The following is an 18,839-nucleotide window of genomic DNA, read 5'->3' on the forward strand; positions in this document are numbered from 1 at the left end:
AAGACAATGTAAACATAGGAAAACTCGATAGTTTTATATTCGATAGACGTCTACAAGAAGTCAAGCTGCGGAGTTCAGTTTTGGTAGGTGGCGGATCTAAGAGCCCCCAAAGTCCGCAGGATGGGTCGAATTCGCACTCACGGACACGTCGGGCGCCGAGATGTTCTAAAGGACGGGGTCCGATACCCCTGCATTGGTGTTGAACTCGTTTCATAGACGGATGGCGGGCCATTTGAGACATACCCCGTACCAACCTTTTATCAAGATAGCAGTCGCCGCAACGTGTTTAGAGTGTCAGCTACGATATATCTACCTAATACAAGAAGCCTCAAGGAGATCAACGCCCACCCTCAACCGTTCCGCTTTAAGGGTTTTTGTCACTGGGCGAGCCGCCACTGATTGTGGCTAATGACATTAGAGCTGAGGGTAATGGGTTCTTATTCAGAACTTTTCCAAGCTATCTTTCAATTCGTACACAGTGAAAAGCAGTACGACCTATGTCGGGGTGTTCATACTGCCCGGGATCCCGTCGCGACCAGGCCAAGACGTCAAATAAAACCCTATTGGTGCTACCGTATCGACTCGATACACTAACCCGAGCTGGTGGAGCCACTTAGTCCCATTCTCCTCAGGCAGACCAGCTTCATAGCGGTTGACAAGGCCATCTGTTTTCTCGACGAGGTCGATGGTGGGGAATGCGGACGTCAGGGCCTTCACTGAGAGCGGTTTGGGGGGGTAGAGCAGCGAGGTGCGGCGATGGCGAAGAAAGGGCTGGACTGGTGTAACTTCCACCTCGAAAAAGCGAGGGCCAGAGCTGCTGCTAAGACTGCATGCGCGACCCCCGAAGAGATCCTAGTAGAGGAGTTCAAGGATTTCCCTGATGACTGCGAGACACTCCGGCAACAAGGGCTCGTCTTCTCCCAGTACCGGCCAGCGGACGGTGTGTTTGAGTAGGTGCACGCGGCAGGGAACGCGGGGGCTCTGCCCATGGACGCAGATGGCCGGTTACCAAGAGCATTCTCACGTACAAACCCATTGTGTACGAGAAATTTCTCACCATCTCGACGGCCGGCATCTCCCAGTCCAACCTCGACAGACATCGCGGAAGAAGCGAAAAGCCCAGTATACAATTGACGTGTCTCCAAGCTGGGTATCATGGAAGGGGTGGAAAAGTAATGTACAACCAAGCTGTGGCTAAGACCACAACTTGAACGTCGTCCCAGTGCCTCTAACCTGCCGCCAACAAGGCTGGCCTTCATGCCTTCACCGGGCTACTTTCTCAGCTTGCCAGCCACCTTCCGCCAGAAGCTTTCCTTCCATGGCTGCTCCTCGGCAGTCTCCGCTTCCTGATACTCCCTGCGTCCCGGAACAAGGTCTATCTCGCCTGGCGCCACCCTCTTCGTTTTCTTCCAGAACTTCCAGATGACCGTATTGATCGCAAAGATGACGATCCCTAAGTACTTCAGGACGAACCGGTCGGATTTAAAATCCGGGATGAAAGTATCGTAGCCGCGAAAGAGGAGGATCAAGCATGACATGAAGAGAGCATAGTACGACCCCCAGGGCTGGCCAAAGCCCGCATAAGGTAGGTCTTTGATGGAAATTCCCTGTGCTTTTAATCCTCGGCGGAAGGATATGTGAGATACCAGGATTGCCATCCAGATGAGGACAGCAAAGATGGTGACAAGGCTGACGAAATACTGGAAGACAGTGCCGGCGGACTTGCTGACGTTCAAGAAGCCCAGTCATCACAAGCAAGGTCCTGAACAAGATGGCATCTACGCCAAGGAAATCTACTTCGATTAACAATTCTAGCCCCGCAAGACCTGTCATCAGACTCCATTTCAAGTGCGAGAATACGCAGCGCATGGGTGCCTTCAAAGCCCGAGGTACTTTCCACGCTATAGAAAGACTTCTGCAAGAACCAGGGTGGGTAAAGAATGGCGGAAAAGAAAAGGGCGTTGTAGGATTCGGCTCTGGTGAGTCTCCATTCCCACTTAAATATCAACAGTTGATCCAAGATCTGACGCCGAGACACCCAGGCAACCACGCTCAAGCATTAGCTCTCGCTGCGACCGACAAGGGCATCAAATCTTACATTGTCATGCCCGGCACCACACGGCCGAACAAGATTGCAGCCACCAAGGGATACGGCGCTGAGGTCATCTTCTCTGGCCCTCAATTTGAAGATCGAGAGGTGGTCGCGGCCAAGGTCGTAAATGACACTGGCGCCCGCCTTGTACCGCCTCATGACCATCCGGATATCATCCTCGGCCAGGCAACGGCAGGTCTCGAGTTTCAACAGCAGGTCAAGGACCTCGATGCCATCTTTCCCCTTGCAGCGGCGGAGGTCTGCTTTCTGGCACTGCTCTTAGCTGCGAGGCCACTGATATTCGGGTTTTTGGCGCTGAGCCGGAATTCGAGGGCGCAGACGATGGGCGGCGAGGATACTATTCTGGCACAAGAATCACAAAGGTCAGCACCAGAACTATCGCTGATGGGTTGATTGGAACCATTAGCTCGCATCCCTGGAGCATCATCTATGAACGTAGATTAGTCAGTGGGATGTATGCTGTCTCAGAGGAGGAAATCGTCGAAGCTACTAAGCTCATGTTGGAAAGACTCAAGATCTAAGTCGAGCCGTCCGCCGCAGTTCCATTGGCGGTCGTTTTGTTCAACGAAGATTTTAGATCTATGGTGGAGAGGGAGGCTGGCGATCAGGGTTGGGATATAGGCATCATAGTGAGCGGAGGGAACATCAATGCGGAGGGGATGGCGAAACTGTTTTCAAGCTCATGGTACCCTCTAAATGGACGCACTGTCTAGGCCACGATCAAACCCATATCTTCCAGGTCATCTTTCCATTTCCAGGAGAATGCAATGATGCAATGAAACATGTCCAATTATCATGACGTCAATAGACCTCTACAGGGCAAATTGGATGCGACGATATCGTCAACGTAGGCCGGCTGTAGAATCTATTGAATGAACATGTGGATAAGAACACCCATGCCAATCAAGATTGCTGACAGAACAACAATAGTCTGCAATGCCTCCATCATGTACATCTTAGCAATCTTATCTTCATGATTATCCCATCCGGCGGCCGCGTTGGTGTGAGGAAATGGTTCGTCAGGAACCGGTTTACCAAGGAACTCACAGAGCGGCTCCCAACCATCCTCGACAGTCCACTCCAGCAACCTTTGCTTGGGGACAAGTCCACGAATCATGTTGCAATGTTCTAGTTGGTCAATGTCAGTTCGTCACATCGGACACGGCAGACTGTCAAATCCACTAACCTTTGTAGACCCATTTCCCATTCCTTGCGACACCTGTCTCGATGTCATTGTCCAGTCCCCGGAATATGCCTGACCACATAAAGTCGAGGTACACGTGCCAAGCCCAGAAACCTTGACGGCTTAGGAAGGAGAGAATCCAAAGGACCCAGTTATGTTTCACGTTGGCGAGCGTTTTACTTGCGCTACGGTGCCACGCATCCAAATCTTTGCGGTAATTCAGGACGACCTTTGCATTGGGGTATGCTTCGATGAGCTCGGCGGCGAAGACCGAGCCTGCTGCATCAGTCACGGCGGTTGAGTGGCCCATAACAGCATCAAAGTCCTCTTGTGTAAACTTTGTATTCCCATCGAGGGGGCCGAACCATCTGTGTGCACGATGAGTACAGATGCATACTTAAAGACGGTTGCCATTTACTTTTTGCGGCAAAGCTTGACCCATTGGGGTGCATAGTTTGGCTTTTCATAGATAATGTCCCAACCGTGATATGTGTGATCATAGCCAAGCGTCAACAAGGCATGCTGGAGAGATTCAGTGGCTGAACGAGGCAGGCCAACACAGATGACCTCCAACGGCTTGGTTCGGACTCGGGGAGGTGGTTCGGGCAAGGCATATACGTGCTCCTCAAGGAAGCGATACCACCAGGTATTGAGATAAGCCATTTTGCCCGTCTGGAGACGATAAACTCTAGGATGAAAGTTGGAGGAGTACAAAAAGTGCTACGTCTTAGATTTAAATAGGTCACCTCGCAAAAGATTCCGCTTTGGTTCATATAGAAGTCAACTCGCAAAGGATTTTCCCCTTCAATTCATGACGTCAGCTGACCTTGGCAGCGACAGTCCGTAATGCGATGATCCGATCTCATACTTGGTCTTTCCTCGTGGACATGTGTAAGTCGTGTCAGCGCCTCATATAAGCTAGGCCTATAGTCCACGTAGGAGAAGACCTTTCACCCTAGGAGTTTATTAGACTTGACAAATTGCTTGATTATAAATTGAACGGGAGCTACGCTTCCTCCTTGAGACTCACCCTGTACCCGGAACCTCCGTTTTGTGCCAAGACACAGGTTGGGTCTCCAGCAGGGATCTAAACCAATCATAACCACGGAAGTGGCGAATGACAAGCATCTCGTTGTGATAGGGAATTAACAGATCCCCACCAAGATCGGTGGTGTGGCAGATATGACTATAGCGGCAGGGCCAGGGTGGTGTGGCAGCATCCATGACTCGACTCAGCCACTTGTCGATCTCGCTTAAGTTTTTCCGAGCTTATCCAATCAAACTGACTGGAGTTTTCTCGTCCGAGAACACGAAGGGCAAGGTCCAATCAAATGACCTGGAGCGTTTTGCCCGAAATTCTGGTCATGAGGGGAGCACAGCCCGCAGCACTAGCATGTGGCGAGACGAACGTAAAAGGGTGTCCATCACCTCAGGTTGTTGCATTTGTATAAGAACCTAGGGAGGGCCCAAGATATGCCAGCGTGTATGACAAACTCTCGCTGTTCCGACAATGTTTGTTCATGATGCCATCGTTAGATGACACCATTTCCGATTTATTTCCAGATCCGTGGACCTTGCGCGATGTCATTGCCTACCTTTCCAGAAGCCATTGCCTGGAAACCATCCAATTCCTCGAAGACGCCTCCAGGTACCGAGTTTGCCACGCAGAAATAGTCGATAACGATCGAATACCCGAAGAATCAAGAAGATGCCATTACGATTATCTGCAAGACCAATGGGAGAAGTTGCTCACGACCTATATCCTTCCAAACGGCGAACGCGAGCTCAACCTCCCTTGTGACGTTCGGGCTCGGCTTGTTGAAGTTCAGTCCTCCCAGTTTCCTCCCCATCCCTCGGAACTGGACGGTGCCGTCAAAATCGTCCGAGACCTTTTGGAGGGCTCGATCTTATCCGGGGCGTTGAACTCTGATGGCTCGCCGGAACCACAAAGCGATGAAGAAGGTGGCGGTTGGAGGAAAATCAGCAGTAAAATCCTACGAAAACCATCACCGCCAGTGCCAGGACAGGACCAGAGGGGGAAAGTCAGAACAAGCACTGATTCAGGACCGACGACGTTTACTTGGAGAGACAAGACCGAGCCTCCTTGTTGCACACGCCTTCAGTTTCTCGGAGACACCCAAGACTCACCCCAAAACCCCTTATCACGGCGTGCCATAGAGATTTTCAACAATACCATTCGTCGAGTCAGGAGCAAGAGACAGCTCAAGTCACCACCAGAGAAGGGTGGAGTTCTCGACAGTGTGGTGGGTGTCAAGAGTCACTTCCTCAGCCCGTAGCTATTGGGATGAGTTTGCCGTTGATGGTGCTCGACGGCAATTTGGATACCGGTTTCATCCCGGTTCTCCAAAAGGATTAACATCTAATCATGACGACACGCAGTATATAATGCCAGCATGGAGGGGCTGATGAACAGGCCACGGGAAAGACGTAATAATAATCGATTGTCTGATGCAATAAAGGTACAAACGCAAGCCCATTAGATTGTTGCCATTCAACTGACCCTTAGGTACAGCTCTTCCAACATATCCTCGTCTCCGACTCCAGTCCATCCGCTCGGCTGATCACTCCCCATGAACCGATTATCGCCCTCCAAAAATACCGATGCGCCAATACCAAAATTCTGAGGGTTCCACTGAAATGTAGGGGAGCTATCAACCCCCCAGTTCATTTTTTTGTCTGGCTGCAGATTCTTTGACTGCCCTGGAATTGCCGGCCACAGCTTGCTTGGACTGTCACTCGGACCATCCTTGCTATTGATGGTGCTGAATGGCTGGCATAGTATTGTTAGGAGTTTTAAGGACAGACTGACACGATCGGGGTCAGCAGTTGTCGGAACTTTAAGCATGTAACCGAGAGACGATGGGCTCTGGGGTGCGTTGGCACTTGACAGAGGAAAGATGTACGACGTGAGTTTGTCGTGGATAGGGACCACGCAATCTCGAAATTTGAGTGCCACTGAGTCGAGAGTGCTGCAGAAGGAGAGCACATCGAGGCACATGCGAGCCTGTGTGAGGTCATCTTCCCACGAGGACCGAGGAAAGTGGTGTATCTGCTTCTGGGCCACACAATGCAGAAGGACAACGCAGGAGGTGTATGACTGGAAACTGGACACAACGTTAGTATTAAATCCATTGGACGAGGTGTAAAGGGGGTGAGCCGAGACATACATAATAAGCCAACACTTTTTAAAGATGCCCTTTTCCGCTTGTAATAACCCCAGAATACGTGACGACTGTTTCGCGGCTGTAATAGCTTGATCTGCGTGGCTAAGAAGATTGTCCTCATACGACTCTCTCGCAGCGTTGCTCTCACGGGTGGGAGAAGGCCAAACAAATTGTGAGGCGATGCGGCGATACAGCAGCATACGAGTGCCGAGATAGAGGAGATGGGTAGCCAAGATAGACCGTCGAGCTTCGACAGGAAGATCTTGGCGGCAGAGGTTGGGGAGGTGCATCTCGCTGGGAAGCAGATCGTGCCAGTCCTGAAGGTCTTTGTTGATAGAATCCATTGCTTGGCAGGCCATTTCTTCAGATGAAAGATGCATCCGTAGAATTTCGGCGTTCAGAAGAGAGATCTTGGTCATCTCTATTTGGACAACTGTGACTGTTAGCGGCAGAGGAGATATGGCTCATGGGCTGGCTTACTGTGGCTAACTTCAGATGAGTGGTCACCTTCTATTTCCACCAACTATTATTACGTTAGAGCCTATCTGATTGAGGAGGAATGATATTGGTGCAATACCGGAAGCAGTTCCCGGAAAGATATGTCACCACCTTTGATGTATCCGAGAGTGGAAGATAGCCAGCTAGGCAAGGTAAGTAAACGTCAGCGAGTTCGTCAGGGGCAAACTTGCCTTGAAAGAAACATCAGAGATCTCCATGCTCTTCGATAGTCGGCCCATTCCTCTGGGGAGAGGCTGGGATGGTGATACAACTTGTCGTTGAGGCTATGCCTCTTGGACATGCTCAGGCCGATATCTACAACAACAAAGTTAGTCCGAGAACACACTAGGACGCCATGGGAGCGCAAACCAAGGTAAGCGAGTGACACGGTCGCCTTATTCATAATGTTGTACATGGCTAGCATCGTGCAGGCCTTGATTGCGTCGAGCGGTTGCTCCTCCACCAGATTCTCGAAGAAGTGCCTTGCCACGTCGTAAAATACACCGTCCATACCAACGTCGAAGTCGTCACCGTTATATTGAACCCCAACAGCTGCGACTGCAGCAAGACAGCAAATGGCCGTCTTCTGATTTGCCATAGTGCAGCCATCATTCACAAAGACATCCTTGTGGTAACGCAAGATCTGCTCACGGGAGAAAACGTGAAATAGTCGGCCACTGGAGCTGAAAAAGCTGTCAACCGCTGCTTGCGTAGTGATGGCACTTGGGATGACTAGTGAAACCAAGGACCTAGACACATCTATGGACAGTTCCTTTTGTGTCGGGGCGGGAGTGGAAAGATTGGCTTTTTGAGCTGTTTTATCACTGACATCCGCCTCTTGGAGAGAACAGGGGTTTGTGTTCTGACCAAGAGAAGGGGAGGATCTGACGGACTGCTCTTCAGATACAGTACCAGCTGTGGGACTTGAGAGACTGCTGACGGCTGAGCTGGTGTTGATGGAGCCGTTGAGGCTAGGCGGTGATGTCTCATCCTCGAGATCAAGCAAGGCGTCGATGTCGTCGCTAGAGCGAATTTGCTGCAGCAACAGGTTCGCATCCTTGGTAGGTTTGGCCTGTAAAGTAGAGAACAGTTTCTCTAATGCTTCGAGGCGGGTTTTCAGTGCTGCTCTTCTCGGCATGTTCACCTTGGATTCGTAGCGACAGGAACGTAGCCTGGAAGTACAGGTGCCGCACTGCGGTCGACGGCCATCACACTAGAGAAGAGTGAGTTTAGCCCCTAGCAGTAAAAAAGGAACGTGAGGTAAATCACCTTGACTTTGTTCTGACGACAGTTCCGACAGGCCTGCGCGACGCTGTGGATTCTCTTGCCGAGCTTCACAGAAGAAGTTCTAGGATGGTCAGACTCCCCAATAGCACTGGCAGGCAATGGCTGCTGCACAGCTGGTTGGATCAAACGGAACGAGGAAACCATGGTTGGCCAATGCCAGGCGCTTGGCACTGAGATTGTTGCTAGATGGTTCGGTTTGGGAGCATCATCTGCCTTGGGGGACGAGGAAATGACCTGGTTATTCGTGCCTGGGTGATTATGCACGTGTAGGGGACGTGGCGAGTATTCGAATTTCGCACCAATTGACAGACGTTACGCCATGGCCACAAGCTCCAACCGGAAAGGGGTTCTGACTCGTGTAAGTTCGCTCCAGTGGTGGGTGGTCTGGCGGGGAAGTGTCTGATAATCCCGACTAGCTCAAAGTCTCTGACAGGGTCATGACGCTGTTACGGTAACAAACTGCAAAGGGAATAGCATTGGGGGCTGCAGGTGGTTGAAGAGAGAGCATCCGTCTCACTACCGTATAATGAGAGAATTGACAATGAATATGGTGCGCCGATGATTCCATGACTAACGCAGCCATGGTCGGCGAATGTCGAAGAAAGGGAAGTTAGTGGATGTGGCGCGTACTGCAGACTACAGGATGCAGTGTGCCGGCTCAATCCAGGAGAAGAGGGACTATTGGCGAACGCGACATGAAAAGGGGCCCCAGCGTGCAGCAGCTCCCAACAGGTTTCCATGACTACCAGGATGGTGGGATACTACAGGGTTTCGTTGGATCTAATGGAAATTAACTTTGGATTAAAATATCACGGAAGTGACTTGTCACACGCTCAGGGCCCTGGTGCACGACCCTCACCTAAAATCTTGACCCCCTGATCAGCGTTGCATTTACAGGCATTCTAGTTCGTGGAGATGCATTTTGGATTCCTGGTAGAAGGGCTGAAGCCGGTGATAGAGCCAGACGAGCGCTAATAGTGCCACAAGTACCGAAGGCAAGCCATTCGGTCGGTAACTGGACTGTGGAGTGTCTGGTGAGGCTTGAGGTAGCCCACCATTACCCGGCTCTCAAGCCACTACTAAAGTGCCGGCCAAGTACGGAGTAAATGTCCACCCAAATGGCGGGGAAGGGGGAGCTAATCTTACCCGGCTACACAATAGCTGCCGTGCATGTGACAATGCCATTTTCTCGGACAAAAAGCGGCGTTGTACGGCGTATGTGGGAACATGACAAGGGGAAAGGAACAGGGCAACGAGAGACTTTCATGCTGAACGGGTTGGGTACCATGATGACCAGGTTTCGACGGTGGATGGAGGACATATTGGAGAAAGTGTGGGTGTCAGAAATCCACAATTTCCGGGGCACACGGTGCCAAGGACCGATATGGTACGGCCCACTACAAACGTTTATGCAAATTAATTCAACATCAACTCTCACCTTCCATGGAGCAGCTATCCGTACCCACGGTATTGTTGATGCGCTAATACCTGGTCACGGCACGGGCAAGCCGGGCCGCTTCCGGGTTCAGGGATCCCCGTAGATTCGGAATAAGCCGACGATGCTAAGCTCATGATCATGGAGGGGCCTTCAATGGCTTTCTCAACCGTCTTTCCGTCTCTAATGAAACCGGGTTCTTCCAAGTCCCTTCCACCTTCTGCACCCTGGCCTTGTTTGGCGAGTCAGCAAACTTTGAGCAGTCAACTGATCTTCACGCCAACAGCTTCTACGGTTTCGAGATATGGAAGAGGAGGCGTTCTGACACTTTACAAAAGCCAATATGGGCGGGATTCCGGGCTTCCGTCGGCTATGGCTTAGAGAAGAAAGGGAGGGCTCGCGGGGTGCCCATGAGTCAGAACCCTGGTTGTGGTGATCCGCCTAGATCAAGCCTCATCGGGTAACTTGGAGCTACTGAGACATCTAGGCGGAATTTCCTTGGCATCAAGGAATCCTAGATCTGGCGCAAGCTTAGCTGTCAAACTGCAACGGCGGCGAGAGGGACTAGGAAGTCGTTTCCGTAGCATTCACCTCCTACATTTATCCACAAGACACAGGCTCCCTCCGTGCTTCAGTGCCTTGATCAAGTTCTTCTTCATCTTTTGCTGAGCCCTTCTCCCTCGTTCGATTTGTCTTACGCAGTCTCGGATGGCAGTTACAGCGCAGCCTCGGGGCTTCGGCTCCGGCGTCGACTCCTCCGACAACCAAACATCTCTGACCATCATTATCGTATTTCTTGCCATCTCTTTCTACAACGTCATTGAACTCAACTTTCTTATCTGGGGAACCTTCAAACGCTATGTCGGACTCTACTTCTGGACAGTCCTCATCGCAACTTGGGGTATTCCTGTATACTGTTCCGGCTTCCTCGTCAAATATTTCGGCTCATCTTCATTGGGATACCTTTCCTGCACATTGATTGTGGTTGGCTGGGTATGCATGGTCACCGGCCAATCTATGGTGCTGTGGTCACGACTACATCTAGTCCTACGGAATCAAAAGCGTCTTCGGCTGATCTTGTGGATGATAATCGTCGACGCAATCATCTGCCACGGCGCTATCATTCCTATGGTCTATGGGTCTTTCTCAAGTAACCCCGAGATGTGGAAGAAGCCTTATTCCATCATGGAGAAGATCCAAGTTACCATCTTCTTTCTGCAAGAGACAATCCTGTCCAGCTTTTATATCGGCGAGACAATCAAGATGATGAGACTCGAACGGTCCATGGGGAACAAGAGGTCAAGTCGCCGCTTGATGAAGCACCTTATTCTTGTCAACGTTCTCATTATTGTCCTCGACATCACGATTTTGGCCCTCGAGTATGCCAATCAATACGAGTATCAGACATCATACAAGTCCTTTGTGTACAGTACCAAGTTGAAGTTGGAGTTTACTATCCTGAATCGGCTGGTCGAGATGACAACAGGAAGCAAGAATGCGAGCTCTGGTCCGAGTCGAAGTCACACCACGGCCAACAACACTTCCATCCCTCTGGAAACGTTCAACGAAGAGAGGGATGGGAAGACTCCTGGTTTTTCATATCAAGCATACGCTGTCGGGGGTAGCAATGGTGCCAGTGATGGAGGCAACATGTCGCTCAGCCCAAATGACCACGGGGTGATGATGACAACGGAGATTACCCTTCACCGCGACGAAAGACACCATGATGATATTGAAAGTGGGAAGTCCTCAGCGAACTCAACGACTGAGCCAGTGCAAGCATGTGACGGAGATTCAAGGGCGTCCTCGGAAGTTCAGTTGGCAACTCGCGGGTTCTGATAGTAAGGGATGAGGTTGGCTTGGTTCAATGGTAACATAGGAGGAGACTTGGGCAGATAGGCCAGTAATAATAGCACTAAAAATGACCAGTTTGCAACAAAGATCTACTGTTATGGTGATACCATGTGCGGCAGCATCATCCATCCGGATGGATAAAAAGCTCAACCGGGGCAGGAGGCTATGATGCTACCGAACAGACCTCTGTATCACTTTTGATTGTAAGATGTCGTAGGATAGCTGACAGACCTCTGTTTTCCTTGATAGAATCGTAACACCGATCTCTCTGAAATCTGAAGCATCTTTCCTCTAGGGATGTGAAGAGTCAAACCGAGAGGTGGCTTTTATTTATCGTTATCACTTCGTAAAGTCACTATTTAATATCATTGAATCGCGAAAAAAAATCTGTTTTTAGGCAACCTGCGTGTATTGGGCTACTCTAGTTTATCTACAGCCTACCGAGCAAGGATTTAAATCCCCTGCCATCAATCTACTCCCTCACTCTCTACACTGTCTGCATTGCTAGATATTCAAGGAAATGCAAGCATATCCAATCTACCAACGCTAGACACCTTAATTGTTGTGGTTGTCATTGCAGTACTCGCACAGGTTGCCACCGGGGAAGGTGACGATGTTGCGACATTCGCACTCGGTGCAGGTGCACACAGGGTTAGCCATCTCGACCGGGGCCTCAGCGGCGAAGGTCTTGGTGTTGGCGGAAGCCTTAGCAGTGGTAATTATGGGAGAGCACGTTGTGAATGTGGTTTGTATGTGGTATTTGTGTTGTGAAGTTGCAAAGATGTCAAGTTGTGCTGTAGAGTGTTGGGTTTCGCTTTGGTTGCTGCTGATTGTTGTTGATGATGAAGTAGCTTGAGTCAAGGAGTAACTCTCCTTTTATAGGTAACGATTGACGTGTTGATGTGTGAGTTGTTTCTTATCGAACACTGAAGTCAAACAAAGGATCATGCCCCATGAAAAGCCTATACTCTAATTAAAACAGTGAAGCAGTCACTCTAGGACAACGATATTGCAAACCAGTAAAGAAATCTACTGACCCTTACGCGTTTGATTTTTTTTGTTCGGCAGTTCCAATATTTGTGTCAAGTGCGAGGATTCGATGCAGAGTGTTCAAGGCCAGCTGAGTTACCCAATGTTCACAGTCCTGTTCCGATTGTCCTGCAGGAAGACGTCTCACGGGTGTGGCATATTATTGTTCCAAACTGCACCAAGAACTCGGAGATGATCTTTGTGGTTCATTCGAGACAATGACTGTCATTGTTCACCATTTTCTTGTTCGCATGGTCCTTCAACAGCACAGGCCAAGCTTATGCAAGTTTCTCATTTTACCTACCGTATAACGGTTTTCTTTGAACGTTATGTGCTTCTTGACGTAGTGGCTCTTCGTTCAAAGGAATATTGCACATTAACAACAACCAAACATACCCAGCTTCTAAGAAGCTTCCACTTGGGACGACCACAGAGTTTTGGGGTTCTTGGACGCGACCACTGTGATGTAGAGTGCTTCCATAGCTAGAGGGCGTGAGAAGCTCATTGGCGAACAAAGAAACGCAACTTTTGTCAACCTCCTTTGGCCCCTAGAGCCTCCTTTGTTTCTGTCGAGACTAGCTCAGGTTTGGCCCTAAACGAACCGAAGATCGACCGTGACTCCCAGATCTCCGGTGCCTGCGCCATTCTCTAATTGAGATCGTAGGGAGATGCAACATCGCGCAATGTATCATATCAAGTCTATCACATGACCACCGCGTTTGTAGCACCCTGTTCAACATTTCTGTCTTACGAGGAACTCAGAGAAGTGTGAATTAAGCCGGCGATTTTTCACGGAGCACCAACAAAGCTGCATACACGAAGCAATGTCACGATAACCTTGTCAGGCACCAAGTGTTGAACTCTGGTTGTCGATAGGCGTCGCGTGAACCTTACAACCGCCACATCGTAACAGTGATGTACTGTGGACAAATTATAAACAACTGTGTGGTGAGCTCTGAAGGCTAACCAGCAGCCCTTACAGGAAGCCACTCAATTGAGCCTTGGTACAATAGGAACCTTACAGTAGTGGTGCTGCCGTGTGGTGGGTGGTGTTGTCCACTGTCGCTGGATATGCAAACGATTCTCCTTGGACGTTTACGATTACGATAAAGGCCAGATTGAAATTAGTCCTAAACATGGTGGACAATAGAAAGTTGATCTGGGTCTAGTATCAATTTTATGCCAATCATCATATTGACTGATACGTTCAGAAAATCGTGTGAAGCAGTCGACGGAGGATAAACAACTTTTGAGGTGAGCTGAGCAGCCCGGTTTCTGCAAATCAGATGGTCCTCTTGCAGCTGTAAACGTAACAATGTTGTCATCACCGGCATACGAAGCATGCAACAGCCAAGTTTTCTAGATTATGGCTTTGTCCTTAATGGCATCACGAGAAGTTTGTGACAGGTCCAACGTCTCCTCGCAGCCGAGTGAGACGACCCCCCTCCCCCCAAAGCGGCCCCGAGATTGACATGTCAATTCTTCAAAGTTAAAGTTCAGCCAAAAGTATCGCATTCCCAACCTTCCATAAATGGACATCGTTCGAGCAGCTGAAAATGCGGAGCTGAGACCACGAGCCGCCCTCACCAACTTCTGTGATCATCTCACTCTTCCTCAATACTTATTACCCGACTGCCTTTACTGATAAACTCCACAATTCTAGGTCAGGTTATCGGTCACCGGGGCATAATCAGCCAATATCATTATTATTTCATAACCAAACATGACCGACACATATTTGAGGCTGTCTCGTCAAGTGGTCACGGATCGTACTCTAGCAGAATACTCCCAGCTGGCAATGGATTCTTCCGACTCTGACTCCGACTCCGACTTCGACACTCTTGACGACTTGAGCTCGCTTTGCCTCTCTGATGTTGAACCTGGAGATGAGCCTCAAGTCGAAAATCGCTCCTATTTAAGGGGTATAGTTGATATGGGAAGGCAAGTAACGCTTCATTTTGAAGTTGCTGAGGGTTAAGCAGACAGCTTACCCTGGGTGCAATATCCATGAGAATTAAGATCCATGGTGTTTAGTTCGAGGCTGACGAATACATTGCCAGCAACGGGATCCGCTTCTCAGTCACAGACCTATCCCCTCCCCTCTCTCGCATTCTGCCGACAGTTCATGTTTATCGTGTCGCCATATCACTCTACGACGCACAGTTTGACCCGGAGACCGGACACAAGATCCCCATCCCCCAAGACGTCATCGGCGAAACTGTGGCCGCCCTAAATCGTTTCAAGCTTGTTTGTGCCGATCTTGGTGTTCCCCGAGCAAACATCCACATTGTCGCCACTGAAGCAACCCGCGCTGCCCTCAACTCTGCTGAGTTTATCAAAGAAATCACTTCAGCTACCGGCCTCACTGTCGATATGCTCCACAAAGAGGACGAAGGACGGGTAGGCGCCTTAGGCGTTGCGAGCGGCTTCTCCGATATTCGAGGACTCATGATGGACCTTGGAGGCGGCAGCACTCAGATTACCTGGATCATATCTCAAGCTGGAAACGTCCGTATCAGTGACAAAGGGTCAATGAGCTTTCCATACGGGGCGGCCGCCTTGAGCAGGACTCTTGAGGATCTGAAAAGGGGTAAATCGAAGGAAGAGGCAGCGAAGGCACTGGCAAAGTTGCGCCAGGAGATGATCAACAAATTCCAAGACGCTTACAAATCGATCGCGGTCCCCGAGAGTCTGGTAGAGGAAGCTAAGGAAAATGGCGGATTCCCGCTCTATCTCTCTGGAGGGGGGTTCAGGGGTTGGGGCTATCTGCTGCTGTACATGAGTCAGGTCGGCAAGCATCCCCATCCAATATCCATTATCAATGGTTTCACTGTTAGCAGGGAGAGGTTTGAGAACACAAAGGCTATGGAGGAGGTTGCTCGGACCGCACATTCCGTGTTCCGGGTTTCTGATCGGCGGAGGAAGCAAGTCCCTGCTGTTGCGTTTCTGGTCAACGTCCTATCCCACGCCATTCCGCATGGAATCCGAGTTGCACACTTCTGTCAAGGAGGCGTGCGAGAAGGTTTGCTCTTTAGGGAGCTTGAACCAAGCATTCGGGCACAGGACCCGCTCGACGTCACAACGCAGCGCTTCGCACCCGAGTCAGTTCAGGCCATATACAACCTTCTCATGTTCTCCTGTCCCGAGCCCTCAAAGGGGGGCACTCGCAGATTCCCCGATGCCATCAATGCGCACGTCATCCAGGCATTCGCCAATCTTCTGTACGTCCACACCATCATGGACAAAGAGCTGGCCTCAACAGCAGCCATGTACAGTACGAGCGCTGGATTGCTCGCTTCCACCCGTGGGGTTTCCCACGAGGATAGGGCCAGGCTGGCCCTAATGCTGGAGTCGCGGTATATGGGTGAACTTCCCCCGCGCGAGGCTCAGTTCAAGGAGGCACTCCGTCGTGTCATCACTCCAGAAGAAGTTTGGTGGGCCGGATACCTTGGCAGGGTTGGGTATCTCATCAGCCGCCTCTATCCCTCGGGAAAGATTGACGAGAGCAAGCCTCGAGTCATTCTTTCCTCTGATTGGGCTTGGGATCTAGGACGCAAGAAGCGGCGGGAAGGGGTGAAGTTGACAATCTCTGTGCAGAAGGTCAAACATGACCCTGCCAAATTGAAGAAAGCGTTGAGGGACCACGTAAAGATAGTGGAGAAGGTCGGAAAAAAGAAGAACTGGATTGGAGGACCGGATGGATGGGGAATGAAGGTAAAGCTTGTGGTTGTGGAGGAGGATATTATGACTTGACCTGGGGCCCCCACAGAAAGTTGAATTGAATGGTAGTCTTCACCTGGCCCCTGAGAATGACAGCTGCCAGGGCATGATAGTTAGATAAGTTTCAATATGGTTATTTACAAGAAGTATAATTATTATCCACCCAGACTCCCCTTTGCTGTTGCATGATCACTCGATGAGAACCCAGGCAGATTTAAAAGCTCAGCTCGGCATCTAGCAGCATTTTCCATTGTAAACGTCGCCCTCGGGGAAGAAACAGCACTGGCTACAGCAGAAAGTCGCAAAGTTGTCGATACTGCAGCCCCTCACATTCGCAGGACGGCACTCAAACGGCGGTTCGCTGATGCTGGTGGTAGTCGCAGCAGAGGTAGAGACGGTGAGCACTGAAGTGCTGCTCTCGGTAGTGAATGTGGTGGTTTCGTCAGTGGTCGTGGCTGCTGACGTGGTCGACGAGGGGCTTGAAGTTTGCGAGATGCTCCAGCTCGACGTTTCCGTGGTGGTAGTAAGGAGTGTGGTCAAGCTCGAGGGCTTGCATGGTGAGGCCTGGATGCCAGGCAGCGCGAGGAAGGCGAAGATTGCCGCTGCCGCGATGTGCTTTGTCAGGGCCATCATTTCCGATGGGGAAAAGACCGAAAAGAGTGAAACTAAAGACAACAAGCGCCGGCAGATGTTGAGCGTCGTGGGTCTTCTTTTTAAGTCAGAATCCCCCCTGAGCAGTTAGCATTAGTGGCAGCTTTAATATCAATAGTTTCGGCCTTAATCGCACGCCAAGATGTGTGAAAACCAACAATATGAGCATTGGGGACCGTTGATTAGGTCCTTGGTCCCCGACTATCACCTTAAATTGCTTTTGGCGCAAAGGTGGCTGCGCCATCAACTGCCGTGCCGTGGTTCAGCTGACGTCCGTGTGAAGCCACAAACAAGTTCAACCAACACGGCCGTCAGGGGTCATTCCGGACTGTGCTTTGTTATTGAAGGGAATCTGTGGTACGCCATCTGCACCTCTCGCGCTGGATGGTTAAAAACCATCCCTTTCTGCGTTTCCACAGCTGGAATAGCACATCCACCATCATCAGAGGCATTCACCCGGCAAAGAATCGACCTTGCCAATCAACTAAATGTAAAACTTGACTTCGATTTCGAATAAAGAACCCGATACCATAAGATGGGGAATAGGCACGGTCTACATACCTCGATTCGCTGTCGATGGTGGCCGGTTCACACACATGAAGTGTCTGAGGCCTAGGGTAGCCGGCGTCCCCCTTGACGCCGAAGTGGTATTGTCCAAGATGGCAGCGACATAAAGAAAGCTCTGGAATCCAAGGTTGGCGAGATTTTCTTCTCTGTACGCTATCAAATTCCCAACACGCTTCCGTATCTCGGCACGTTCGGTATCTTGTTAGCATGTCAGAGTCCAAGAACACTCCCGTACACTCCCGTCTTGGGGCCAACCGGGACTCCGGTGGTTCCACCAGCCCCGAATGCGGGCGATTTTAGGATTAGGAAGTTGACTCCAGCAATGGCACTCCCGGACACCTAATTAGGAAATTGGCTCCATGCGTTTCAACATCGTAGCGAGTTGACTGTGCTCCCGGGCGGGTAATCTGAAGCACTCACTCTCCTACCGCAAGGAGCTACGCTACTTATTTCCTCTGTGCCCTTCCTTGGCTGGGTCTCTATCAACATCGCGACAACCTCCATTTGACCATCTCTTGGTCACCACTCAAATCATACTTCTTTGTATGACCGTGTATACGTAATTCATTTTTGCCATGGAACCAGTTTACTCCCCCGAGGCCGTCAATCGTTCGTATTCCCTCCATAATTTTACTCTTGCAAGGTTACTGCTGACAGTGTATGAGCTCTTGGACCGTATTCTCAAGCTATCAAAGCCAATGGTCTGATTTTTGCATCGGGCCAAATCCCCGCCAATACGCAAGGAGAGCCGATCGAGGGGACTGTAACAGACAAGGCCCACAAGACGTGTCAGAATGCTCAAGCCATTCTGAAAGCAGCGGGCTCAGGTCTGGACAAGGCCGTAAAGATTACTGTAGGGGTGCACTTAGACTAAGCCCCAAGAACTCGCTAACGGTCCAAGGTCTATCTTCAAAACATGGAGGATTTCAAAGAGATGAATGAAAGGTATGCACATTATTTCCCCCATAAACCTGCTCGAAGTTGTTGCGAAGTCAGGAGGCTACCAGCGGGGATGAGTATGATGGTGGATATTATCGCTCTGCAGTAGACTTGGCTATGGGTGATTATATTTGCAGGGTGGGAATTATGTTGTCAGAATTGGATGTATCTCGACAGTATACAGTTTTCACGTTGCATTATGTATCACGGAACTTTTACTACTGTGCTTGCCCTGAACGTTACTCTATCGATATTCTGCGAATGAATTACTCTTCGTCTGGAACCACCTGCCAAAATGGGGTTCAGATATCGGGAAGAGAGCCGTGTGGTCTCCCTGCCCCAGACAGCACACTTCTGGTCTGAGCCGAATTTCATATC

The 18,839-nt window shown here is 50.3% G+C and overlaps 5 protein-coding genes across 5 annotated transcripts; 4 read left to right on the forward strand and 1 right to left on the reverse strand.

Moving 5' to 3' along the window:
* Positions 1 to 1,771: 1,771 nt before the first annotated feature.
* LRP88_00573 (uncharacterized protein) lies at positions 1,772 to 2,506 on the forward strand (the record flags this gene model as incomplete). The annotated part of the gene is made up of 2 exons (XM_083237281.1): positions 1,772 to 1,979; positions 2,043 to 2,506. The coding sequence occupies 2 exons, from the start codon at positions 1,772 to 1,774 to the stop codon at positions 2,504 to 2,506; spliced, it is 672 nt and encodes a 223-aa protein (XP_083107172.1).
* A 472-nt stretch (positions 2,507 to 2,978) lies between these two features.
* Positions 2,979 to 3,959, reverse strand: LRP88_00574 (sulfotransferase family protein; the record flags this gene model as incomplete). Its single annotated transcript, XM_083237282.1, has 3 exons — positions 2,979 to 3,241; positions 3,300 to 3,664; positions 3,715 to 3,959. 3 exons carry the CDS (start codon positions 3,957 to 3,959, stop codon positions 2,979 to 2,981), a joined length of 873 nt encoding a protein of 290 aa, XP_083107173.1.
* Positions 3,960 to 4,819: 860 nt separating this feature from the next.
* On the forward strand, positions 4,820 to 5,593 carry LRP88_00575 (uncharacterized protein; the record flags this gene model as incomplete). Its single annotated transcript, XM_083237283.1, has 1 exon — positions 4,820 to 5,593. The coding sequence occupies one exon, from the start codon at positions 4,820 to 4,822 to the stop codon at positions 5,591 to 5,593; it is 774 nt and encodes a 257-aa protein (XP_083107174.1).
* A 4,816-nt stretch (positions 5,594 to 10,409) lies between these two features.
* Positions 10,410 to 11,540, forward strand: LRP88_00576 (uncharacterized protein; the record flags this gene model as incomplete). Its single annotated transcript, XM_083237284.1, has 1 exon — positions 10,410 to 11,540. The coding sequence occupies one exon, from the start codon at positions 10,410 to 10,412 to the stop codon at positions 11,538 to 11,540; it is 1,131 nt and encodes a 376-aa protein (XP_083107175.1).
* A 2,767-nt stretch (positions 11,541 to 14,307) lies between these two features.
* On the forward strand, positions 14,308 to 16,337 carry LRP88_00577 (Ppx/GppA phosphatase family-domain-containing protein; the record flags this gene model as incomplete). Its single annotated transcript, XM_083237285.1, has 2 exons — positions 14,308 to 14,529; positions 14,619 to 16,337. The coding sequence occupies 2 exons, from the start codon at positions 14,308 to 14,310 to the stop codon at positions 16,335 to 16,337; spliced, it is 1,941 nt and encodes a 646-aa protein (XP_083107176.1).
* Positions 16,338 to 18,839: the final 2,502 nt, after the last annotated feature.

This window comes from Fusarium phalaenopsidis (assembly GCF_050370095.1).
Source record: "Fusarium phalaenopsidis strain FUZ10S chromosome Unknown contig_32276, whole genome shotgun sequence".
Taxonomy (NCBI): domain Eukaryota; kingdom Fungi; phylum Ascomycota; class Sordariomycetes; order Hypocreales; family Nectriaceae; genus Fusarium; species Fusarium phalaenopsidis.